Raw genomic sequence first — 21764 nt, 5'->3', positions numbered from 1 at the left:
TAATGTCCTTGAATCTATCTTCCTCTTTCCCAAAGGCAACACTTCCCATGATGTTGCCTTAGTGAATTATTCACAGTTCACTAAGGGAAATGCCATTCCTTGTACATTAACTAAATAACTATAAAGATAGCACATTACAAGTTTATGTGGAATGGCGAATGTGTACATACAGCTTATTAGTCCTGAGGAAATAATAATGGCAGGAAGAATTTCCCTTTTATTGTCACAGGTAAATCACAAATGGGCAAATAGAAAAACTGAATTTGATGATGTACCTTGGGCAAACCAGTTTTGCTGTGAAGGATTAGAATAGAAAGATGTTAGAAAAATAACATTCATCTAGCCTAGAATAGCTTGTTCATTTTGGAGTCAATCCATTGAAAAGAAAATAAATTGTACTATTAATTTTCTGTACAGCCATGAATTTTGTGACTTTCTCTGGGCAGTTGTTTTATAGTAATTCATTCTTTAATATTACCAATATTCCTTGAAGATAAAAAAAACCCCTGCCTGTTAGCATTTCTGTTCTCTTTCTTTTGAAGCAAAAGATAGGGGGTGGGTGTGTGTGTGTGTTACCTGGTTCCTGAAGGATTTAGACTTGTGTCCCATATTACCTTCCTAGTTGCCTTTATTTCTTATATTCAGAAAGCGTCAGCTTAACACTTATTTCAGCATTCCCTTTATTGACTTCCTCTTTATTCATTTGTTTTAAACTAACATTTCATTCTTTAGTTACTGATTTATACTGGTTGATCTAGTCTGTAAAGTTCATCATGATGATCTTGGCTGCTTCTTTCTCTTTTATACCTGAATGGTGTAAAATTCCACTACATTCCCAATGCCATTAAATTATTATAATGTCTAAACCCCTAATAGCTAAAGCCCAAAATCTTTGATCTCAAATTATTGACCTAACTTAATAGTTTTCTAAATATTCTAAATAACTACTTTCCTTCTATTGCAATCTAAATTATGACCTGAATATGGCATGCTTTTAATTGATTGGTTGATTAATATTATTCTTTTAACTAATCCACAGCTGTCTGAGTGCCTTCTATATTCTAGGCTTCTTGTTGTTGTTAAAGTTTAAGATGTACACTATTACAGTATGATTTAGACTTCTTGTATCAGTGTGCTTGGGCTGCCATACAGAATATAATAGACTAGCTGATTTAAACAGAGGAAATTTATTTTCTCACAGTTCTGGGGATTTGGAAGTCCAAGATAGGTGTTGACTTTTCTCTGGGATGTGACAAAAGTACAATTGCTGGATTGTATGGTAGTTTTATGCTGAGTTTTATAAAAACCTGCCAAATTTTTCCTCAGAGTGGCTATACCATGTTACTTTTTCACCAGCAGTGTATGAGCAATCCAGTTTCTAGGCATTCTGGCCTGCATTTTGTGTAGTCACTATTTTTTTCTTGGTTATGCTGATGAGTTGTGGTGGTAGCTTTCTCTACTTTTAATTTGCATTTCCTTAATGACTAGTGATGAATATCTCTTACTGTGCTTATTCATACCTTCTTTGATGAAACACCCATTTGTGTCCTTTTCCTCTTTTTTAATTGGATTGTTTGTTTTTTTTGCCGTTGAGTTTTGAAAGTTTTTTGTTTTTTTTTTTTAATTCTAGATATAGCCCTTTGTCAGGTTGTTTGGTTTCCAAAATATTTTCTCCCAATCTAGAGCCTGTCTTTTTATTCTTCCTTGGATATTTTGCCGGGCCAAAGTTTTAATTTTTGAGCAAGTTCAGTTTATCAATTTTTCCTTTCATGGATCTTGTTTTTGGTGTCAAGGTCCAAAACACTTTCCCCTTCACCCTAAGTCCTAAAAATTAACCCTGTTGTGGATTTTTTTTTTTTTTTAAGTTTTGTAGTTTTACATTTTATATTTTAAGTCTGCGGTCCTTTTTTTTTTTCCTTTCTTTCTTTCTTTTTGTCTTTTTAGGGCCACACCTGTGGCATATGGAGGTTCCCAGGCTAGGGGTTTAATTGGAACTGTAGCTGCTGGCCTATGCCACAGCAACACCAGATCCGAGCCAAGTCTGTGACCTATACCACAGCTCACAGCAACACGGGATCCCCAACCCACTGAGCAAGGCCAGGGATCGAAACTGCAACCTCATGGTTCCTAATCAGATTCATTTCTGCTGCACCATTAAATTGTTTTTGTATTCTTGTTCAAGATCAGTTTAGCATTTTTGTGTAGGTTCTTCGTTTTATTCTGTGTTGTCTGACCCTCCATGGGTATCACTGTTTTACTGGAGCTGTATAATTGGCCCTAATATTGGGTAATGTGATTTCTCACATTTTATTCTTCTTTGTCAGTATTACTGTAGCGAATCTAGGGTGTGTGCTATTCCTTATAAATTTTAGAATGATCTTGTGTATGTCTACAAAAGTCCTTGCTGGATATTTTGGTCTGCCCATGCCATATAGAAGTTCCTGGGCCAGGGATCGAACCTGAGCCACAGTTGTAACCTGTGCCACAGCTGTGGCAATGCTGGATCCTTTACCTGTTGTGCCACAAGGAAACTTCCCTTACTGGATTTTGATAGGAATTATAATAAACCTTTTGGTCAATTTGGGGAGAGTTGACATCTTTACTGTGTTGAATCTTCCAATCCCTGAAAGTGGTATGTCTCCAGTTAAGTCATCTTTGAATTCTTTCATTAGCATTCTGTAATTTTCAACATAAAGATCCTAAAGATATATTTTGTTAAGTGTATACCTAAGTGTTTTCATTTTCTTGGAGTGATGGTAGATAGTATTGTGTTTATAATTTTTTAGTGCATGCTCATTTTATGGGTATAGAAATTTGATTAATTTTTGTGTGTTGATTTTGCATGCCATTACTTTGCTGAAACATGAAGCTTTGTGGTTGATTCCCTGATTTTCTTTTAACATAGACAATCATGTCATCTACAAACAGGAAGAGCTTTTTTTTTTTTCCTCCTTTGCAATCTGTATGCCTTTTATTTCTTTTTCTTTCCTTATTTCAGTGGCTAGAACTTCAAATTCTGTGTTAAGAATGGTCATAGTGGACATCCTTACCTCATTCAGGAACACATTTGGTCTTTTTTCCCTTGATGTTAGCTGTAGAGTTTTTTTATAGTTGATTTTTATTGTGTTGAGATAATTTTCCTCTATTCCTTACTTGCTGATAATTTTTATCATGAGTGGGTATTGGAATTTGTTCAGTGTTTTTTCTGTGTCAGTTGATATGATCACATCTTTGGCTTTGATATCATAGATTACATTGATTTTCTTTTTTCCTTTTTCTTTTTTTTAATGTTGACCCAGCCTTATACTCCTGGAATAAATCACTCTTGGTCATGGTGTATGATCTTTTTATATATTGTTGGGTTTGATTTGCTACTAATTTTTGAGAGTTTTGTGTTTAAGTTTGGGAGAGATATTGGTCTGTACTTTTCCTTTTTGGTATTATCTTTGTGTGGTGTTAGTATCAGAGTAATGGTGGCCTCATAAAATGAATTGGGTAGTGTTCCTTTCTCTTCTGGAAGATTGTGTAAAATTGATATTAGTCCCTCTGGAAATATTAGGTAGAATTCTCCAGTGAAACCATCTCAGTATAGAGAGATCTCATTTTGAGAACCTTTAAATTACAAAATCAATTTCTTTAATGTAATAAGACTATTCAAGGTTATCTATTTTGTCTTGGTTGAGTTTTGGTAATACGTGATTTTCAAAGAATTGGTTGGTTTCTTCTAAGTTGTCTCATTTGAGTGTAAAGTTGTTCTTAATATCTCAAATACTCTTAAAGGCTACAGGATCTTTAGCACTATCCCCTGTTTCATTCCTAAAATTGTATTCATTTTTAATTTGTCAATCTTACTAGAGATTTATCAATTTTATTATGTTTTTAGACCAGATTTTTGTTTCATTGATTCCCACCCCACCCCCCATTTTCAATTTCATTGATTTCTGTTCTTTGGTATTTTCATCCTTCTGCTTATTTTGGGTTTATTTTGCTTTTCTTTTTCTGGTTTCTTAGGAACTTAAGTTACTGATTTGAGACCCTTCCTCATTTCAACATCCATAGCATTTTGAAAGTCTTCATTCATTATAATATAGAGGTTTGAACTTAAGAAGTTTAACCTTATTTATTATTATTCAAATCTTATATATCTTTTCTTTGTACATTTACTTCAACGTAAAGGCTGAAGATCTCCAACTATCATGTTTTTGGATATACTTGTGTTTCTCAGTGGCCTTCGTGTTATAGTTAACTGCTATAAAGTATAAAGTTCATGGCCTTGATTCTTAGATCATTGAAACTGATTCCATCAGAATTTTATGGGCCCTTCTCCAAATAATGCAGACCCAGGTGAGGAAGAAGAGAATTTAGTTTTATTCTGACAATTCAGAGGTCTGACAGCCTGTGGGCACGTGGGAAAGAGTCAGAGGAGTCAGGGAAAGAAGCAGGGGGTAGGTATATTGCCTGTGCCCAAGAATTTTATGTTGTTGTTTAGTGTGGCCCCCAGGAGTTAGAGCAGTATCCTAGTTAGAAGTTCATTGTGACAGTTCTCTCTTTTTTTGTATCTCATCTCACGTTCCCTCATCTCATCCCCTTTGACTATCTTTTTCTCTGACCCAGTCTCTCTCTCTCTCTCTCTTCCCCAGTGTACACACACATCACACACACACTCACACGCTAGCAGTACTGTGTTTGAACTATTTGAAATAAGTCACCTACATCTCACCTTTTACCCTGTAATACTTCAATGTATTTTTCCTAAGAACAAGAATATTTTCTTACATAATCACAGTATAATTATCCTATGTAGGAAATTTGACTTAAATATAGTAATTTAATCTGTAATCCATATTCCAGTTTTGTCAACTGTTCTAATAATGTTCTTATAAAATTTTTATTCTCTCAGTACAAGATCATGTAATATTTAGCTGTCATGTCTTTATTCTCCTTTAATCTGGAGCAGTTCTTCAATCTTTCATGACACAGACATATTTTAAAAATACTAGCTCCCCCTCTTCTGTTAGCTGAACTGTTAATTATTTGAGAAGAAACATTGCCATTATTCCTTGTTACTTTAAAATGTTTTTCTAAAATCCCAGTCAGTTCAGAACACAGCTTTAAACATAGATTTTTTATTAGTAGATAATTAGAAAAATGTATTATTTGATATCAATATAGTTTCATATTTCATAGAATGCCTTGGTGCCCTTTATAAAGGATACTAGTTTTTATATCATCTAGGAAACTAAAGTTCATAATGCAAGGCAACTATTTGAGATACCAATTATTGATTTTTGGTTATCAAGTAATTTGATTTGAATCTTGAAATTTTACTTGTTTTTTTTCCCCTGGATTCAAAGGTGTTTCAAAAAGTTACTAAAATTTTTTTTTTATGTCTAGTTACCAGTAACACTACATCTTAGATAATACTTTTTGTAAACATGTAATTATCTTCTTGTTAAGGTAGCATCTATAATACAGTTACATAGTAGTTTGAAAGTACCTATTTAATTTTACTCTGCTCTCCCAAATTATTAGTTGTTACTAGTGAAACAGAAATGTACTTATACCCATTTTTGGCCTGGTCTATTTTAAATGCTTCTGGCTAACAGTCCAGTAATTTTGCTCTGTATTTCCCCAAATAACTTGGAATATATCTTTAGAAGTTTTAGTTATTTAGTGACCATGGCATTTACCCCCCATTTTTCTCTATAAAATACCCTAGAATTTCTTTCAAAAGAAGGAAAAAGTTGGAGATGATATTTTTACTGTCTTTAGAATCAATTAAACTTAAGCTCTCAGAAACTATTCACAAGCCCTCTTAGGTCCAGAGTACCTTTATTTATCATTCAAACTCCTCCCCGACCCATACTCAAAAAAGTAAATACTGACCTCCCGGCCTTTCATAGCAAATGTTCTATTATGGGCTAGTGGCATCACCTTGTGACCAGCATCACCATTGCTACTAATATATATCGAAGATCTGCTGTGTGTCAGACACTATTTGAGTACTCAGTATGTAGTACCCTCTTTAATTCTCAAAAGTGATGGAGACTGGATGGGACCCAGTTAATCTAAGCCGCAAAACCCAAAAGCTTAATTAAATTCTTATACTTCTACTAACATTTTTCTTCTTGGAAAGTGTATGTATGTATACTGCTCTAGCACCTTTTGGTGGGGGTGGGGGGGGGTGCTGTGCCTGCAGCATGCAAAAAATTCCCAGGCCAGGGCTCGTACCTGAACACAGCAGTAACAATGCTACTAGCTCTCTAACCTCTAGGCCACCAGGGAACCCTTATTCTCTTGTATCTGAATCATTTAATTTTGGAATTTTTTTTAATCATGTGAAGAATATCCATTCTCATTAACTATTTTTCTCCTTTTCCTTTGTTTTAACTCAGCCTGGTACTATAGGGAAACCACTTCTCTTCCCCTTCTCTCTTCATCTATATCATATTTTAATATATTTATGGTAACAGTAGTTTTGCTTTTCTTAAATTCACAGTTCACCTGTTCATTTCTTTGTTTTTTCTTAATATTATTTTAATCTTAATAGAAGAAAGAAAAAAAAAAAAACCTTGTTATCTTTGTCTTCTCACTAGCTCAAAAGACTTTTAAGTTCTTATTAAAATATTCATGGTTCCAAAAGGATTTCTCAAGTTAGAAAAGACCTGGGTGTCTTAACCAACTTAGATCTATTTAAATACATATTAAAAGTACAAAGCTGTTCTACCAAATACCCTTACATAGTTGTATTTTTTTCTTTCATTATAGTTCCCTTCCTAAAGCTGATTCTTGCTAGTCATTTTGTAGCAATTTTGTTCTACTCAAACCATGTCAGGTCCCTTGGTATGTAAAAGTCTGAATTTTTTTTCAGATGCAGTCAGCATAAAAACAATTAAGTGCTTTTGAATTTGTTTTTTTAGTTTTAGTTATAATTTTTCACTATAGTTTATAATAAATGATGATTCTTTTCTAATCTGAATACATGTGTAGATGATCAAAAGTTCAAGTTCTAGTAATGATTCTAAAACATGATATTAAAATTTCTTCTTTGTTAACTAGCCATGTCTTCATGGATCCATTAGGGGTTATGGGTATCAAGTTGCTTTGGCAATATATCCTTTTGTAGTTATTCTTATCAAGTCACTATTACATTTAATATTCATTTATAGATGTTATTTAAGCTCAATATCTTTTCTGCTTATTAATTTAATATGATCTGTCTTCTTTTGGTGGAAATAAGGACAGGGCCACCGATCTTTCAGTTTATAAATGTCATTGATCATTACTATGGAGGTCTGATGAAATTCATGTACTTCCACAACTCTTTCACCCCAGAAAGAAATATACTTAACTAATGATTAGACTCAGATGTGTTTCAAGTTTAACAACTGTATACAGAATATTCACAATTATATTTTTAATGGCTTCTGGCAATGTTTTTAGGATAGCCTTGACAGAGCTTCAAATTATTCATTTCATTTTTACTGGATCTTCGGTTAGAGTGAGTGCAGGTCATGTATTCTGGAGGGTTGTAACCACTTCACCCTGTGGAACACCTGTTACTTTATTGAATTGGTAATTAATAGGTAGAACTTCCTGTTGGCCAGAAACAATTCATAGGATTACCTTATTTTTCCTACAGCATAAATAATTTACGTGGTATTGTTAGATTTGTTTATTGTAATCTCCTGACAAAAATATAATTGACATTTTTTTTTTACAGTTTGTTATACCAATCAAGAATATGATAAACATTGAACTCTGCTTCCTGTATGTCTATTATAATTAATATCACTGTGATCTTAGGATGCAGAATTAATTCAGTGAAAACTGCAGTAAACTTAAGCCAGGAAACACTTTTCTGATATACTTGAGGAGGAGCAGTGGAAGTGGGAGGCAGCAGAATTCACTAGTTTTTAAGAATCCTAGCCCTTAAAATTATTTTTATATTTCAGGAAGCAGATTTCATATTGATCACATGGTGGGTAAAAGTCTTTGTTTTTTTAGTTTGAGATGGACAGTTAATCTCTGTCACTTAAAGTATGATTTATGTTGTCCTTAATGTGATAAGAGTGAATTTATTTTTTTGATGCTATATAAAATCCGAAGCAAAACAATTTCTAATATATTGTGTGATTTAGATAAGAAATTGTTATACTTTGGATATGGAAGCTTTTTTTTTTTCTTTTTAGGGCCGCACTAGTGGCATGTGGGGGTTCCCAGGCTAGGGGTCAAATTGGAGCTGTAGCTGCCGGCCTACACCACAGCCACAGCAACACCAGATCCGAGCCGAGTCTGCGACCTTCACCACAGCACTCGGCAACACCACATCCTTAACCCACTGAGGGAGGCCAGGGATCGAACTCACAACCTCATGGTTGCTAGTTGGATTCGCTTCCACTGCGCCACAATGGGAGTTCCTGGATATGGAAGCTTTGATAATTATATAAATGCCGAGTGACACAATGTTCTAGGAAGCGTATTTATAAAATTATCTGTAAAGATGGTGAATGGTTTTGTCAAGAAATTACCTGCTTTCTTCGTTTTCATTACCTATTCCTAAATTCAAAATAGCTGCTATCTTAATAGCCTATTCCTAAATAATAGCTATTTTTAAGGTACATTAAATATATAATATAAATAGTAAAACATATTTTATTTCCTAATGTTGTTTTTTAGATAAAAGTAACATAAATTGACATCTTCTACATAATTAGTTGGCATGTTGTTTTGTACCAGTTGGTATGGTGTGTAACCTCAATATTTATGTGACTTTTAGGTGGAACACATTCTTGCATAGGTACTTATATGAGTCAGAGAGCTAGTTCATTATCCTTACAATTTCCTCAGTGTATTTTAAAGCTCATTTTTAAAACTTACCTTTCTGTGCATTTGGGAGCCTCTGAAATACAGACGCCATTTCTAAATAAGTGGTATAGAGAAGTGTAGACCATGTTAAAATTTTATTTATCTAAAAGATAATAGTTGGGAAACAACTTTGGGAAGTTTAAGAGAGGAGTTAATTCAAGAAATTTTCATGCATTAAAAAATTATTTTAGTGACTAAAGGACCAAACCCATTTCTTTATGTCCTATTTTTTTAACAATTGCAATTTAGCAGTTTTCTAAAATACATAATATTATTATCCCTCTGTTTATGAATATAGTAAATATGTTGCAGCAATCCATAATACTGATTTTAATTTCTTCTATCCCAGAACTTAATTGTGAGTTGTATTATTATTACTGCAAAATGGAGGTTGTGATAAATATTAAGTCTTTGTAAAATGCAAAAGTGCTATCAACGCTGCCTCTAAACAAGCAGGGCATTATTTTGTTACCTTCTTGGTTACTTTTTGCAGAATCAACAAGATCATCATACTCAGTGATATACTGGTAAAGGTTTAAGAATCAGCTTTTGGTGAAGTTGGGGCAGGATGGGCAAAGGTTTATATAGTATTTCCACACTCCCACAATGGCTGTTTTTAATCAATATAACATCACTGCATGTGGAGTTGGGAAGAAGTGATCAGTGGTACACCATTATTTTTTCTTTTGTTACTTTGCCTTTGGTGTCCTATCCAAGAAAACATTGCCAAATCCACTGTCATGAAGCTTTTGTCCTATGTTTTCTCCTAAGAGTTTTATTGTTTAGGTCTTATTTAGGCCATCGATCTATTTTGAAGTAATATTTGCATATGGGGTCTAACTTCATTCTTTTGTAAGTGAATATTCAGTTTCCAGTACCATTTGTTGAAAAGGCTCATTTTCTTCCACTGAATGGTCTTGGCACTGCTGTCAAATATGTTGAGGTAGTTTCCTTCTAGACATTATTTTTTGGATATTTTTATCATGAAAAGATGTTGAATTTTGTTAACTGCTTTTTCTGTACCAGTCGAGATGATCATATGGATTTTTCCTCCTTTGTTCTGTTCATGTAGGATATACATTGATCAGTTTTCATATGTTTAACCATCCTTGCATTCCAGGAATAAATCCTTTTTGGTCATAGGGTGTATAACCTTTTGAATATGCTGCTAAAGTTTGATTTATAAGTATTTGTTGAGGATTTTTTGCATCATTGTTTGTAAAGGATATGATCTATGGTTTTCTTATAGTGTCTTTGGCTTTGGTATCAGGGTAGTGTTGGCCTTGTAGGAGGAGTTAGAAAGTGTTGACTCCTTCATTTTGGGGAACAGTTTGAAATATTGGTATTAGTTCTTTAAGAGTTAAGTATAATTCAATGGCGAAGCCATCAGGTCCAGGGTTTTCCTTTGTTGAGAGATGCCTAATTACTGATTCATCAATATCTTTACTAGTTTTATATCTATTTAGATTTTCTATTTATTTCTGCCTTAGTCTTGATCTATTTTAGATTTGCAGGAATTTGTCCATTAAATCTAGGTTATCTGATTTGTTGGTTCATAGTACTCTCTTAAATTCCTTTTTATTTCTATAGAATTGATGGTAATGTCTCTGTTTTCACTTCTGATTTTTGTAGTTTGCATCTTCTCTTTCTTCTCAGTTCATCTAGGTAAAGATTTGTCCATTTTTTACCAACTTTTGGATTCATTGATTTTTCTGTATTATTTTTCTGTTCTCTATTTTATCTCTGTTCTCATCTCTACTATTTCTTTTCTTCTGCTAGGTTTGCATTTAGTTCTTTACTAGTCCCTTAAGTCGTAAAGTTACATTGTTGATTTAAGATCTTTCTCTTTTTTGAGGCAAGCGTTTATTTATATCTATGCATGTTACTCTTAGTCCTGCTTCACCGGGCCCCATCAATTTTGGTATGTTGTGTTTTTATCCTGTCAGTATTTTGTAATTTCCCTGTGCTTTCTTCTTTGATCATTTGGTTGTTTAATTCCCAGAATTTTTTGGCTTTGCCAGTTTTCCTTGTGTTACTGATTTTTAACTTCATCTTAGTGTTGTCGGGGAAGATGCTTTTGTATGATATTCAATTTTTTAATATATTGAGATTTATTTCTGGTCTAACATACAGTCTGTGCTGAAAAATGTTCCATGTGCACTTCAGAAGAATGTGTGTTCTTTTCTTGAGTAGTGTTTTGTATATGTCTGTTTGGTCTAGTTGGTTTATTGTATTAGGTTTTCTATTTCTTTTTCTTCTCACTGGTTCTTCTGTTGATTATTGTCACCAGGGTATTGAAGTCTTTCATCTGTTACTCTAGAAACATCTATTTCTACCTTCGGTTTTATCAGTTTTTGCTTTATATATTTTGATGGGATGTTGTTACATACATGTTTATTATTATCTTTTTGCCCTGTTGAACCATTTGCTAATATATGATATCCTTCTTGGAATGTCGTTTTTGATTTAAAATCTTTTTTGTCTGATATTAGTATAGCCACCTCTACTGTCTTTTGGTTGCTCTTTGCATGGAATGCCTTTTCCCATACTTTCACTTCCAACCTGTTTGTGTCTTTGTTAGGGTTAGGGTTCTATTATCTGTTCTGCCAATCTGTCATTTGATTGAACAGTTAAATACATTGACATTTAAAATAATTACTGATAAGTACAGATTTCTGTCATTTTGCTATTTCTTTATGGCTCTAATTGCTTTTTCTCCCTCATATCCTACATTCTTATCTTCTTTTGTGTTTAGTTGATTATATCAAAATATTTGAATTCCTTTCTAATTTCCTTTTATTTATATTCTATAGCTTTTTATTTGTGGTTACCATGGAGGTTACATGTAAAATCCTAAAGTTATAGCACTCTAATTGGAATTTATATTAGCCTAACTTCAATAACATACAAAAACTTTGCTCTTTAACAGCTTCGATGTGGTTGATGTCATAAAATCACATCTGTTTACATTATTTGTCCAGAAACATAAATGAATACTTCTTTTAAACGTATTAGTCGAAAATTTTGAAGTTAAAATACAAAGTTACAGCAATAATTAGTTTTTATGCTGATAAATTTTGTCTTCAAATGTATTAGTCTTAAATTTTATAGAAAACTAAAAATGCAGTTTGAGACAAATATTAAAATAACAAGTGCTTTTATAATTGCCTGTGTATTTACCATTTTTTCTTCATATGGCTTCAGGTTACTTCCTAGTGTCATTTTATTTCACCTTGTAGCTCTTGTGCATTTTTTTTTGTAGGGCACATCTTGTGGATCAGTCTCCCTTAGCTTTTGTTTATCTGGAAATGCCTTAATTTCTTCCTTACTTTGGAAGAATGGTTTTGCCAGATACATGGTGCTTGGTTGACAGTTTTTTTCTTTTTAGCACTTTGAATATATCTGTCCACTGTCTTTTGGCCTCCAAGTTTCTGAAGAGAAACCTGCTAGTGTTCTTGTTAAAGATTCCTTTTATGTGACAATTCACTTCTCTTTCACTGCTTTCAAGATTCTCTCTGTGTGGCTTTTGTTGAGTTTATCTTACTCAGTTCATTGAGCTTCTTGGATATTTATATTCATGTCTTCATAAAATTTGGGAACTTTACAACCGTTATTTCTTCACATATTCTCTCAGCCCCCCCTTTTTTTCCTTTCTGTTTCTCAGACTCTAACTTCTGTTGTCCTGTCTTCAAGTTCACTGACTGTTTTTTTGCCTGCTCAAATCTGCTTTTGAATCCCTCCAGTGAGTTTTTTCATTTTACTTATTTACTTTTCAGCTCTAGAATTTCTTTTTAGTTTCTTGAGTTTTCTCTTCGATATTTTCCATTTTATTCACACATCGTGGGGTTTTTTTTTTGTTTTGTTTTTTTGTTTTTTTCTTTCTCCATGTCTTCATTTAGTTCTTTGAGCATCTTTACAAATTGTTTTAAGTCTTTGGCAGATCTGCCATTGAGTCTTTTTCAGGGGCATTTTCTGTTTATTTTTTTCCTCTCAGTAGGTGATACTTTGCTGTTTCTTTTGATGCTTTGGGATTTTTCTATTGAGCAGTGGACATTTAAATAATAATACAGTATCTTTGGAAATCAGATTGTCGCCTTTCCCTGCAGTTTCCTATTTTTGTTATTATTTTTTGGTTTTGATTGCTGTAGGTTGTGTGTATGCCAAGGATCAACCTAAGGTGTGAACTTAAGGTCTTCTCATGTCCTTTCTGAGCCTTTCCCTGAGTATGTATAGTCACTTTCTTATTTTCCGCGTATCTGTAGTTGTTTTTGAATGTCCTAGTCTTTATTGTCTCTCTCCCCAAATGGGAAAAAAATGATAAATGACCAATAGAAAAAGGAGGTAGCTCTAAAATACCTTGGAAGTCACTTCATTTTGATGAGGATGAGCTTGGAGTAATGAGGGAAAGATATAACAATGAAGGGCAAAGAGCTGCTCTCCTCTTAGCCTGCACCTCTGTGATCAGAGCACAGATCCCTGGTACTTGGAGGACAAGGTCCTTTTTACCCACCTTGGCTCCTATAATTTGTGTGCAAGCTATGCCAGGAATATGTGCATAGCTCTCTGCCCTATGGCTTAGAGTGGGGGATGAGGCAGTGCTGCTACTGTGCAAATAGTGTAAATTGACCAAAAAGAACTGCAGTTAAAGTCCATGGAGTCCCCTGTAAGCTATATGGCTTCAGTAGACTAGAGTTCCAACATAGTTATATTATACAGATTCTGCCAGTGCAGTTTTATCTAGGTAAAGAGGTTCCTGGTGCTTCTTACTCTGCCATCTTCCCAGTATCTTCTTTAATTCCATTTAATTTCTATATTGAGCGACCTTGTGAGTAGATTAAGTAGCAAGACCTCTGTACTGACAGAGTGAGGAAGGAAATACTTTTATTAAAATACAATAGCTCTTTTCTCACTTAACTTTGTATTTAAGAGCTACATTAGATGCATTTGATATATGTATAGTAATTTTTGGCATTTACCTTTTGGCAGGTGGTTTTGGAATGTATGCTTAAAAAAGACCTCATTTACAATAAGGTCACTCCAACATTTCACCACTGGAAGATTGATGACAAGAAATTTGGCCTTACCTTCCAAAGTCCTGCTGATGCTAGGGCTTTTGATAGAGGCATTCGAAGAGCTATAGAGGATATTTCTCAAGGTAGGTTTTTTTTGTTGTTGTTTTTTTGTTTTGTTTTGTTTTTTTACTGTTTTCTTAATTTATCAGTTATATATAGTAGAAGTGACTTCAAGCAAATGAACTTTTGTAATATGATATCAGGCTTTGAAAGAAGATAAAACAATGGGCTCCTTATCTGTTTTATATTTGTCACATCACAGTATATACCAATTAGTGTGTATTCTCTTGATGAGCCCATCAATGGCAGCCTTTAAATAATTCCAAAGTTTTAAAATCAGGGCTTGAAGAAGAGGGGAGCAGTCAGGTAGAACTTTGAAAATCATGTGTATGTGTGTGTGTGTTACTCATATTCTTGTTTTAGTAATGGTGAAGAGAATATTTTAATAATCATGTATGTAGACTCTGTTCTGTAGCAAAACCTTTCTTTATCGAATTTCATTATTAAAGATTGGCAGAGACTGTAATCCTGTCTATCTCTTTGAATATCTTACCAATTTGTTAAGATCATTAACTCTAAAACTTGCAGGTTTAAATGAGAGGAAGAATATTTCCATGTAAGACTGGCCTCTGCGTAACTAAATAAAAAGAAATCACATTAAAACACACCCCCACAAGAAGTCCTAACTAAGATTTTATTTGTTTTTCTAATTAAGAAGAAAAATCATCTTCTTAATTAGAAAGAGAAAGAAATAAAAATTGAATAAATCATGTGGGCATCACCTAAACCCTAGAGGAGTATGGTACATATGTAATCTACCTATCAGATTGAATATTTCAAAGAAATCAGAGGCTGGGCTTACTAGGGATAGCGCACTTTCACAGAAAACATCTCCTAAGTAACTGGAAATTTACCTATAGAAGAGGAAAACAATCACTTTATTCTCTGTTCTTGTAATAAAGGGACAGGTATGAGTGGCAAACATCTGACCGGTTGCCGGGCAGTCCAGAATGATCTCTGATCAGTCTTTTACAATGTCATGATGATATTATCAATTTGTCAGTAATATTAAAATCTAAGATAAAGATTCTAAGCTTAATTAATTTTACCTGTTTTCTTAGGGTGCCCATCATTTAAAAATGAAGCTGAAGGAACAGAAGACAACTTACAAGTAAGTAGTTTGCCTTAAAAAGAATTTCTAAACATAAAGGATGTGGAGGAAATCATTATCCCTAATATAATAAATATTTTATATAAAGTCTTAAGGACATTTTAAGACACTGTCAGGAAATACAGAAGAACAGAACCAGTAGAATGTGTGTATGTATATATACTTATTGGCTTCTGTGATTGTGGGGCCGGTAAGTCCAAAATCCATAGGATAGGCAGGTAAGCAGGTGTTCTGGAAGTTCTGGCAGAAGTTGATGTTTTGGTCTTAAGTCAGAGGGTAGTCTCAAGACAGACTTCCTTCCTCTTTGGGGGACCTCAGTCTTTTAAGTCTTTTTATAATGAGGCCTGCCCAGTTTATGACTTAGTTAAGTTGTCACTTGCCACTTGACACCATGGCCTAGCCAAGTTAACAGGTAAAATTAATCATCACAGATACCCCATCCCATAGGCAATGTACTTCTATTACACAGTCATAGAAGAGTAATTGCAGGTTGGTAATAATCATTTGGACATCATCTGTTTTGGACATCCTTTTGTTTTATCTCACTGGTAATTATCATGTAGTATAAATTAACATTTTTTAGTTACCAAATGACCAAAGATTTTAAAATTAGTATTACCCAGACTTTGTACATGAGCTTATTTAACAGATTGATGCTCTACTAGGGAAAATATAGAGTAGTAGATTTTTTTTTTTTTTTTTTAGAAAAAAAGTTTGGTAATACCTATTTAAAAGCCTTAAAAATAGAAACATTCATGCTTGTTGATCCAGTGAATCAATTTAAGGAAATAATAAAAACAGATAGTAATTATATAGTGTTGTCATCCATTATTACTCAGCTAAAATGTTAAATTTTGTTGGTTTGCTTATAGATTGTGGAATTCTGAGTTAATGACTTTCTCTTTAGTACTTTTAACATCCTAAAGTATTGATATTTTTAGGATAATAGTGAAAGAACCCAAATTTGTTTGTATACCTTATATTACTAATGAATTATTCATATTATTGTAAAAAGTTATGGCCTAAAAACATGGCAAAATGTTTTATGTACCTTTATGAGGAAATAGACTATGTTATTTCTGAAAATTTGGGAATTATAAAAAAGTTCAAAGTATGAAACATAAATATGCTATCATCAATGATAACCATCATGCATATTTTTAAATATGGCCTTTAGGTTTTTTCTCTACAAATACATGGGTACACATGTGTGTTATTATGATATAATACCAGAGTATTTTTTCCTCACTGAAATACATAATATTTTCTTTATCTTAAATATTGTTTCAAGTTTACCGTTTTTTAATCCTTTTGTGTCTGTGTAATTTGTTTTCAATAGATATATCCTAATTACCAATGCCCTTGTTGTACATTTAAGATTCTTTGTGTTTTAATATATGAATCTGTTTATTTTTTGATAGTTATTAAAAATACAGTGAGTTTCAATTAATTAGGTGTAAGAAATAAGTAATAAAATGAAAAATAAATATATTTTTTAGTTAAGTGTTTTCAGAAGTTCTATTTTGTTCTGGTATTAATGAAAATATGGAAATACTGGGCTGGAAAGGGGGAAACTATTTTTTTTTTTTTAATTTTTTTTTTTTAGGGCCTCATGTGTGGCATATGGAGGTTCCCAGGCTAGGGGTCAAATCGGAGCTCTAGCCACAACAATGTAGGATTCAAGCCACATCTGCAGCCTACAACCACAGCTCATGGCAATGCTGGATACTTAGCTCACTGAGCAAGGACAGGGATTGAACCTATATCCTCATGAATACTAGTTGGGTTTGTTACTGGTGAGCCACAACGAGAGCTCCAGGAAACTTTCTGAATTACTCTTTGTGAAGAAAGTAAATTTGGTTAAAATTCAACTTAAAAAAGTAGAATTTTTTAACATCCTACTTTAGTTTTACTTCATTTCTGATACAACATTGTATAGGAGAAAGACTTCTGCAGGACATAATTATTTGCAAGACTTTGTGCATATAGCATTCAATGAATTTTGTAAAAACCATGTTTTCATAATCATGTTTACTTCTAGTACCATATATATCAGGCCTTGGTATGGAGTAAAAGAGAAGATTTGAATGAAGAATAATGAATTTATCACAGAAGCAAACAAAGTAGTAAAAATTTAGAAATAAAAAGGAGGAGGCTAGTAAAGAGAATTGTTTTGTAACCAAGCAGCAGTTATATAACCAAGTTATTCTATTGTTAGCTCCTTGGGATTTCGACGTAATGGTAAGGTCTGTCCACTGCCCTCAGTCCAACAAGTTACACACACACTTAAAGGAGTTATTTATATTTTAGATTTGTGAGACCCTAAAGTACTTGCTTGGTTTTAATTTTCATAATAAAATAGAAAATGTACATTGTCACTGGAGACTCTAAAATAGGCTTCCATTTATTTATTTATTTTAGTGCCACCCACAGGTGTGGCATATGGGAAGTTCACAGGCTAGGAGTTGAATTGGAGCTACAGCTGCTGGCCTACACCACAGCCATAGCAGCACCAAATCTGAGCTGTCTGTGACCTAAACCACACCACAGCTCAAGGCAGTGCTGGATCTTTAACCCACTGAGTGAGGCCAGGGATTGAACCCACATCCTCATTGATACTATTGGGTTCATTTCTGCTGAGCTACAACAGGAACTCCTAGGAGTCCATTTAAATGTAACTGCACTAAGATCATTTTTTTATATCAAGTTTTAATTCTTGACTTTTACTTACTCTGGTGTTTTTAAAGTAGATTCTTAAATTCTATTCCTTTTGGTAGAATCTTAATCTCGTCTCCTTGAGTGGGTGCTATACTTAGTGAGTTGTTTCTTAACAAAGAGCATATGGTAGAAGTGACGAGTATGACTTGCAAAAGTTGGCCATGAAAGATACTGCAGCTTCTTTCTGGCTCTCTTGGATCACCTGTACTGGAGCATGCTAACTGTTGTGTCACAAGAACAATCAAGCAACATTACTGAGATGTCTTTGTAGTGATGAACTGAAGCTTTGTGACAGTAAACATGTTAATGAGCTGTCTTGGATGCGGGTCATTCACTCTCTCACACACACACACACACACACACACACACCCCATGAGCCTCCAGGTGACTACAGTCAGAGCTGATGTCCTGATTGTAACTTCATTAGGGATTGTGAGCCAGAGCCACCTAATTAAGCTGTTTCTGAATTTGTGATCCACAGGAACTGTAAAATAATATTATTTTAAGCCTCTAGGTTTTGGGGTAATTTGTTACTAGTAGAGATTTTGCTCCCTGTAACAGGGTGCAGCCATAACAAGTACTTTAAAATGTGGGATATAATTTGAACTTGGGACAGTAGGTGAAAGCTTTACTGTTAAGCCTTTGAAGAGATGTGGGTAAGAGCTTAAATTAAAGTGAAGAAAACAGGGAGTTCCCATTGTGGCGCAGCAGAAACGAATCCGACTAGGAACTCTGAGGTTGCGGGTTCGATCCCTGGCCTTGCTCAGTGGGTTAAGGATCCGGAGTTGCCATGAGCTGTGGTATAGACTGCAGACGCAGCTCGGATCTGGCGTTGCTATGGCTCTGGTGTAGCAACAGCTCCGATGGGACTCCTAGCCTGGGAACCTCCATATGCTGCTGCTGCAGCCCTAAACACACACACACACACACACACACACACACACAAATGAAGAAAACCATATTGGAAACTGGAACAAAGGAAATAAATCATTATTATATAGTAGCAGAAAGTTTAGCAACACAGTCACCTGCAGAAATATGTGAAGTAGGAAATGACCTACTTCTGCTTATGGTAAAATAGAAGATGGGAGAAACAGGTTCAGGAAGTTCCTAAACAAAAAAAGAAAAAAAGAAACAGGGCTCACTAGTTTTGAAAATTCTCGTCTTCTCAATATGTCATACTATGCTAAAATTAAGAAATGGCTTCCAAGCAAAGATCACAGGGTACTTTCAGAACAGGTTTGTCAAAATATAAAGCCAGTGGTGTGACTATGAAATTTGTTGTTAAAACCTTAGAAAGATGTAAGGTGAGCCTAACAGAACCTTTTCACTCAAGGTAATTGGCTTGCTTATAGCAGAGTAAGGGTGTCCCTTAACAGAAATTTAAAGTAGAAAAGAGATTATCTCAGATATGTGACTGTACTTTTTGTCTAATGGAGTGAATTGCAGTAAGATTCACAGGAGACACACAAGGTTTTCAAAAGAGTCAATTAGCAGAAATATCACCAGCCTGAATAGTGGCCGTTTAGATCCCCCAAATTCTACTGACAGGAAGCTGGTCAAAAAACCACATGCATGTAAACATGGGCTACCCTTCAAAAAAAAGATAACTCAGAAATTATAAGCAGAATCTAAAGGGGCAGAGCCAAGAACCATGGAGAATTATTCCCATATTCAAGGAACTTCTAACATGTGCCCACCTTGATTTCAGGATTACTTTGCATCGTTGACTCCATTTTTCTCCTATTGAATAAGAAGGTTTTATAAAAGTTAGCTTCTGCCTGTCCTACCATTGTATGTTGGTTGTGTGTGGGGCAAATAATTTGTCTTAGTTCGAGTCCTCACAATGAGAGGAACTGTACTTGAGGACCTACATTCAAAAACATTATGGTCCTATTTTGACAGCAACGTCCTTGATTTGAAACTGTTGCTGTTAAAGGATGAGACTTTTAGGGGAGATTTGGAAGGGGTAGGTGTATTTTTCATATGAGAAAAGTAAATAATTAGTTCAAAGAACAGCAAATAGTGGTTGGTTTAAAAATATATCCACAAATTCTTTCATACTCCCCTCTTCACTCAAGTCCCTCTTCTTGACCATGGGCTGTACTTAGGTGACTCATTTCTACCAAATAGAATGTGACAGAAATCACGTTAGGTCATAGGAAAATGTGTAGCTTCCATCTTGCTCACTCTCTTGCATCACCCATTCTCGGAGAAGCCTGCAACTAACTGTGTGCAAAGACATAGTTCTACGAAGAGATTCATGTGGTGAGGAACTGAGACCTTCCAATAGCCAGCAAGGAACTGGGGCCTTCTAACAACAACCACTTGAGTGAGTCATTTTAAAAGCCAGTCCTACAGCCCCCAACAAACCTCCAGATAACTGCAGCCACAACTGGTATCTTTACTGCAACCACATGAAGGACTGTGAGCCAGAACCATTTAGCTAAGTTTCTTTGTAATTTCTCACTCAAAGAAACTGTGAAGATAATAAACGTTCCTTGAAGTTGCTATATTGTGGTAATTTATTGATGCATCAAGAGTTAACTAATACATAAGCAAGAAAGGAATGTGATTAGAATGAAGAACATTTATAGTTGTGTTTATTTTGCTCCCATTCTCAACTATTTTAGATGATAGCCTAGGTTCAATTCCACTTTCCAATAGAAGATTTTATCATATCTTGCTTTGATAGCCCCTTTATAACAAAAAGTGGGTTCAGGTAGAAAAAGAAATATATCAATGTTTCTTATTATTAAAAAAAAATGTATGAGCCTGATTATGTGTATGTAATATAGTAACCGTAATCATTCAAAAAGGGGTTTGGGAATACTCAGATGACAGCAACATGTGAAAATTTAAAAAAAGAATCAACATTCAGAACACCAAATTTACCTTAGCACCATTTATTTTATGATACACTGAAGTTTTCACATTCCTCATGCTTATTTTGAAATATATGGGAGGTTATAAAGTACTCTGATTCATCTCACCACTTTATTAGGAACAAAGTACATTGTTTCATAATTCACCTATGGGCTTGGCATAAACGTTGAAATTATTTTGAGTGCATGTTAACTGTAATTTATGATAATGGTTGTATCATGTTTATTAGTGATTATTTGCAAAGACAATTAAAATGGCTTTAAAAGAATAACCCATTATCTCATTTTTTTTAACCCCAAGGAAGTAATGATTATGCTATAGTTAGATCATAAATATCTTTAAGGCGTTCAGTACCAGAATGGAAATCCTCTCATTTTAAGTATTTATTAATTTATTCAATAAGTATTTTGAGTGACCATTCTGTGCCAGTAGTTATTATTTGCTGATAGACAGCTTTCAGTGTTCAAGAATTCAGTATCTTAATTACCCCTGTGGTTAAGAATCCTGCAGCAGCTCAGGGTGCTGAGGAGGTGTGGGTTCAATCCCCAGCCTGGTGCAGTAAGTTAAGGATCTGGTGTTGTTGCAGCTGTGGTAGAGGTCACAGCTGTGGCTTGGATTCACTTTCTGACCTGGGAACTTCCATATGCCATGGGTGAGGCCATTAAAAAAAAAAAAAGGATTCGGTATCTTCATCAGTATCATAATTCATCAGAGAGATGTTCACCTTTTTTTTTCGTATCTGTCTTTCAAGAGTTTCATAACACATCATAATTTGGATTTAAAATCGTATTTTGTTCATTTTTTATCTCTGATGTTTATTACCGTGTTGGTCATGATACATTGTTGGTACTCAAGAAAGGTTTTTTGAAGAAAAATCTTCAAAATTGAGGTTTTTTTAAAAAACCTAAGCAGTAGTAAGACATGCATCATCTTTTCATTTGGTTTCTTTATTTGACTATATTAATAAGCCAGTTAAGGCAGAGTTTTTGTTTTGCTTTAATGCTAATTTACATTTGTTTTGAGGTTTTTTTTGGTCTTTATAGGGCTGC

The 21764-nt window shown here is 34.2% G+C and overlaps 1 protein-coding gene and 1 long non-coding RNA gene across 4 annotated transcripts in view; one reads left to right on the top strand and one right to left on the bottom strand.

The window, feature by feature from the left end:
* SPRED1 (sprouty related EVH1 domain containing 1) overlaps positions 1-21764 on the top strand; it is a 113365-nt gene that overhangs the window by 61077 nt on the left and 30524 nt on the right. For all 3 annotated transcript variants that reach the window (XM_013985631.3, XM_003121622.7, XM_084974958.1), the window contains 2 exons: positions 13855-14023; positions 15062-15111. In XM_013985631.3, coding sequence (XP_013841085.1) covers positions 13870-14023; positions 15062-15111 — 204 coding nt within the window. In that variant the 5' untranslated portion in view covers positions 13855-13869. The remainder of the gene's footprint in view (positions 1-13854; positions 14024-15061; positions 15112-21764) is intronic.
* Positions 12463-21391, bottom strand: LOC146406403 (uncharacterized). The gene is made up of 3 exons (XR_014814518.1): positions 18715-21391; positions 14347-16720; positions 12463-14224 (listed from the first exon to the last, which is right to left on the bottom strand). It is a non-coding gene; the product is annotated as an uncharacterized LOC146406403 (long non-coding RNA).

The sequence above is a fragment of the Sus scrofa genome, chromosome 1 (assembly GCF_054392235.1).
Source record: "Sus scrofa isolate SSC_HxYL_T2T_F1_AM1 chromosome 1, Sscrofa_HxYL_maternal_Yorkshire_Landrace_v2.0, whole genome shotgun sequence".
Taxonomy (NCBI): domain Eukaryota; kingdom Metazoa; phylum Chordata; class Mammalia; order Artiodactyla; family Suidae; genus Sus; species Sus scrofa.
The sequence above is the reverse complement of the archived record's forward strand: the minus strand, read 5'-3'. Positions and strand labels throughout refer to the sequence as shown.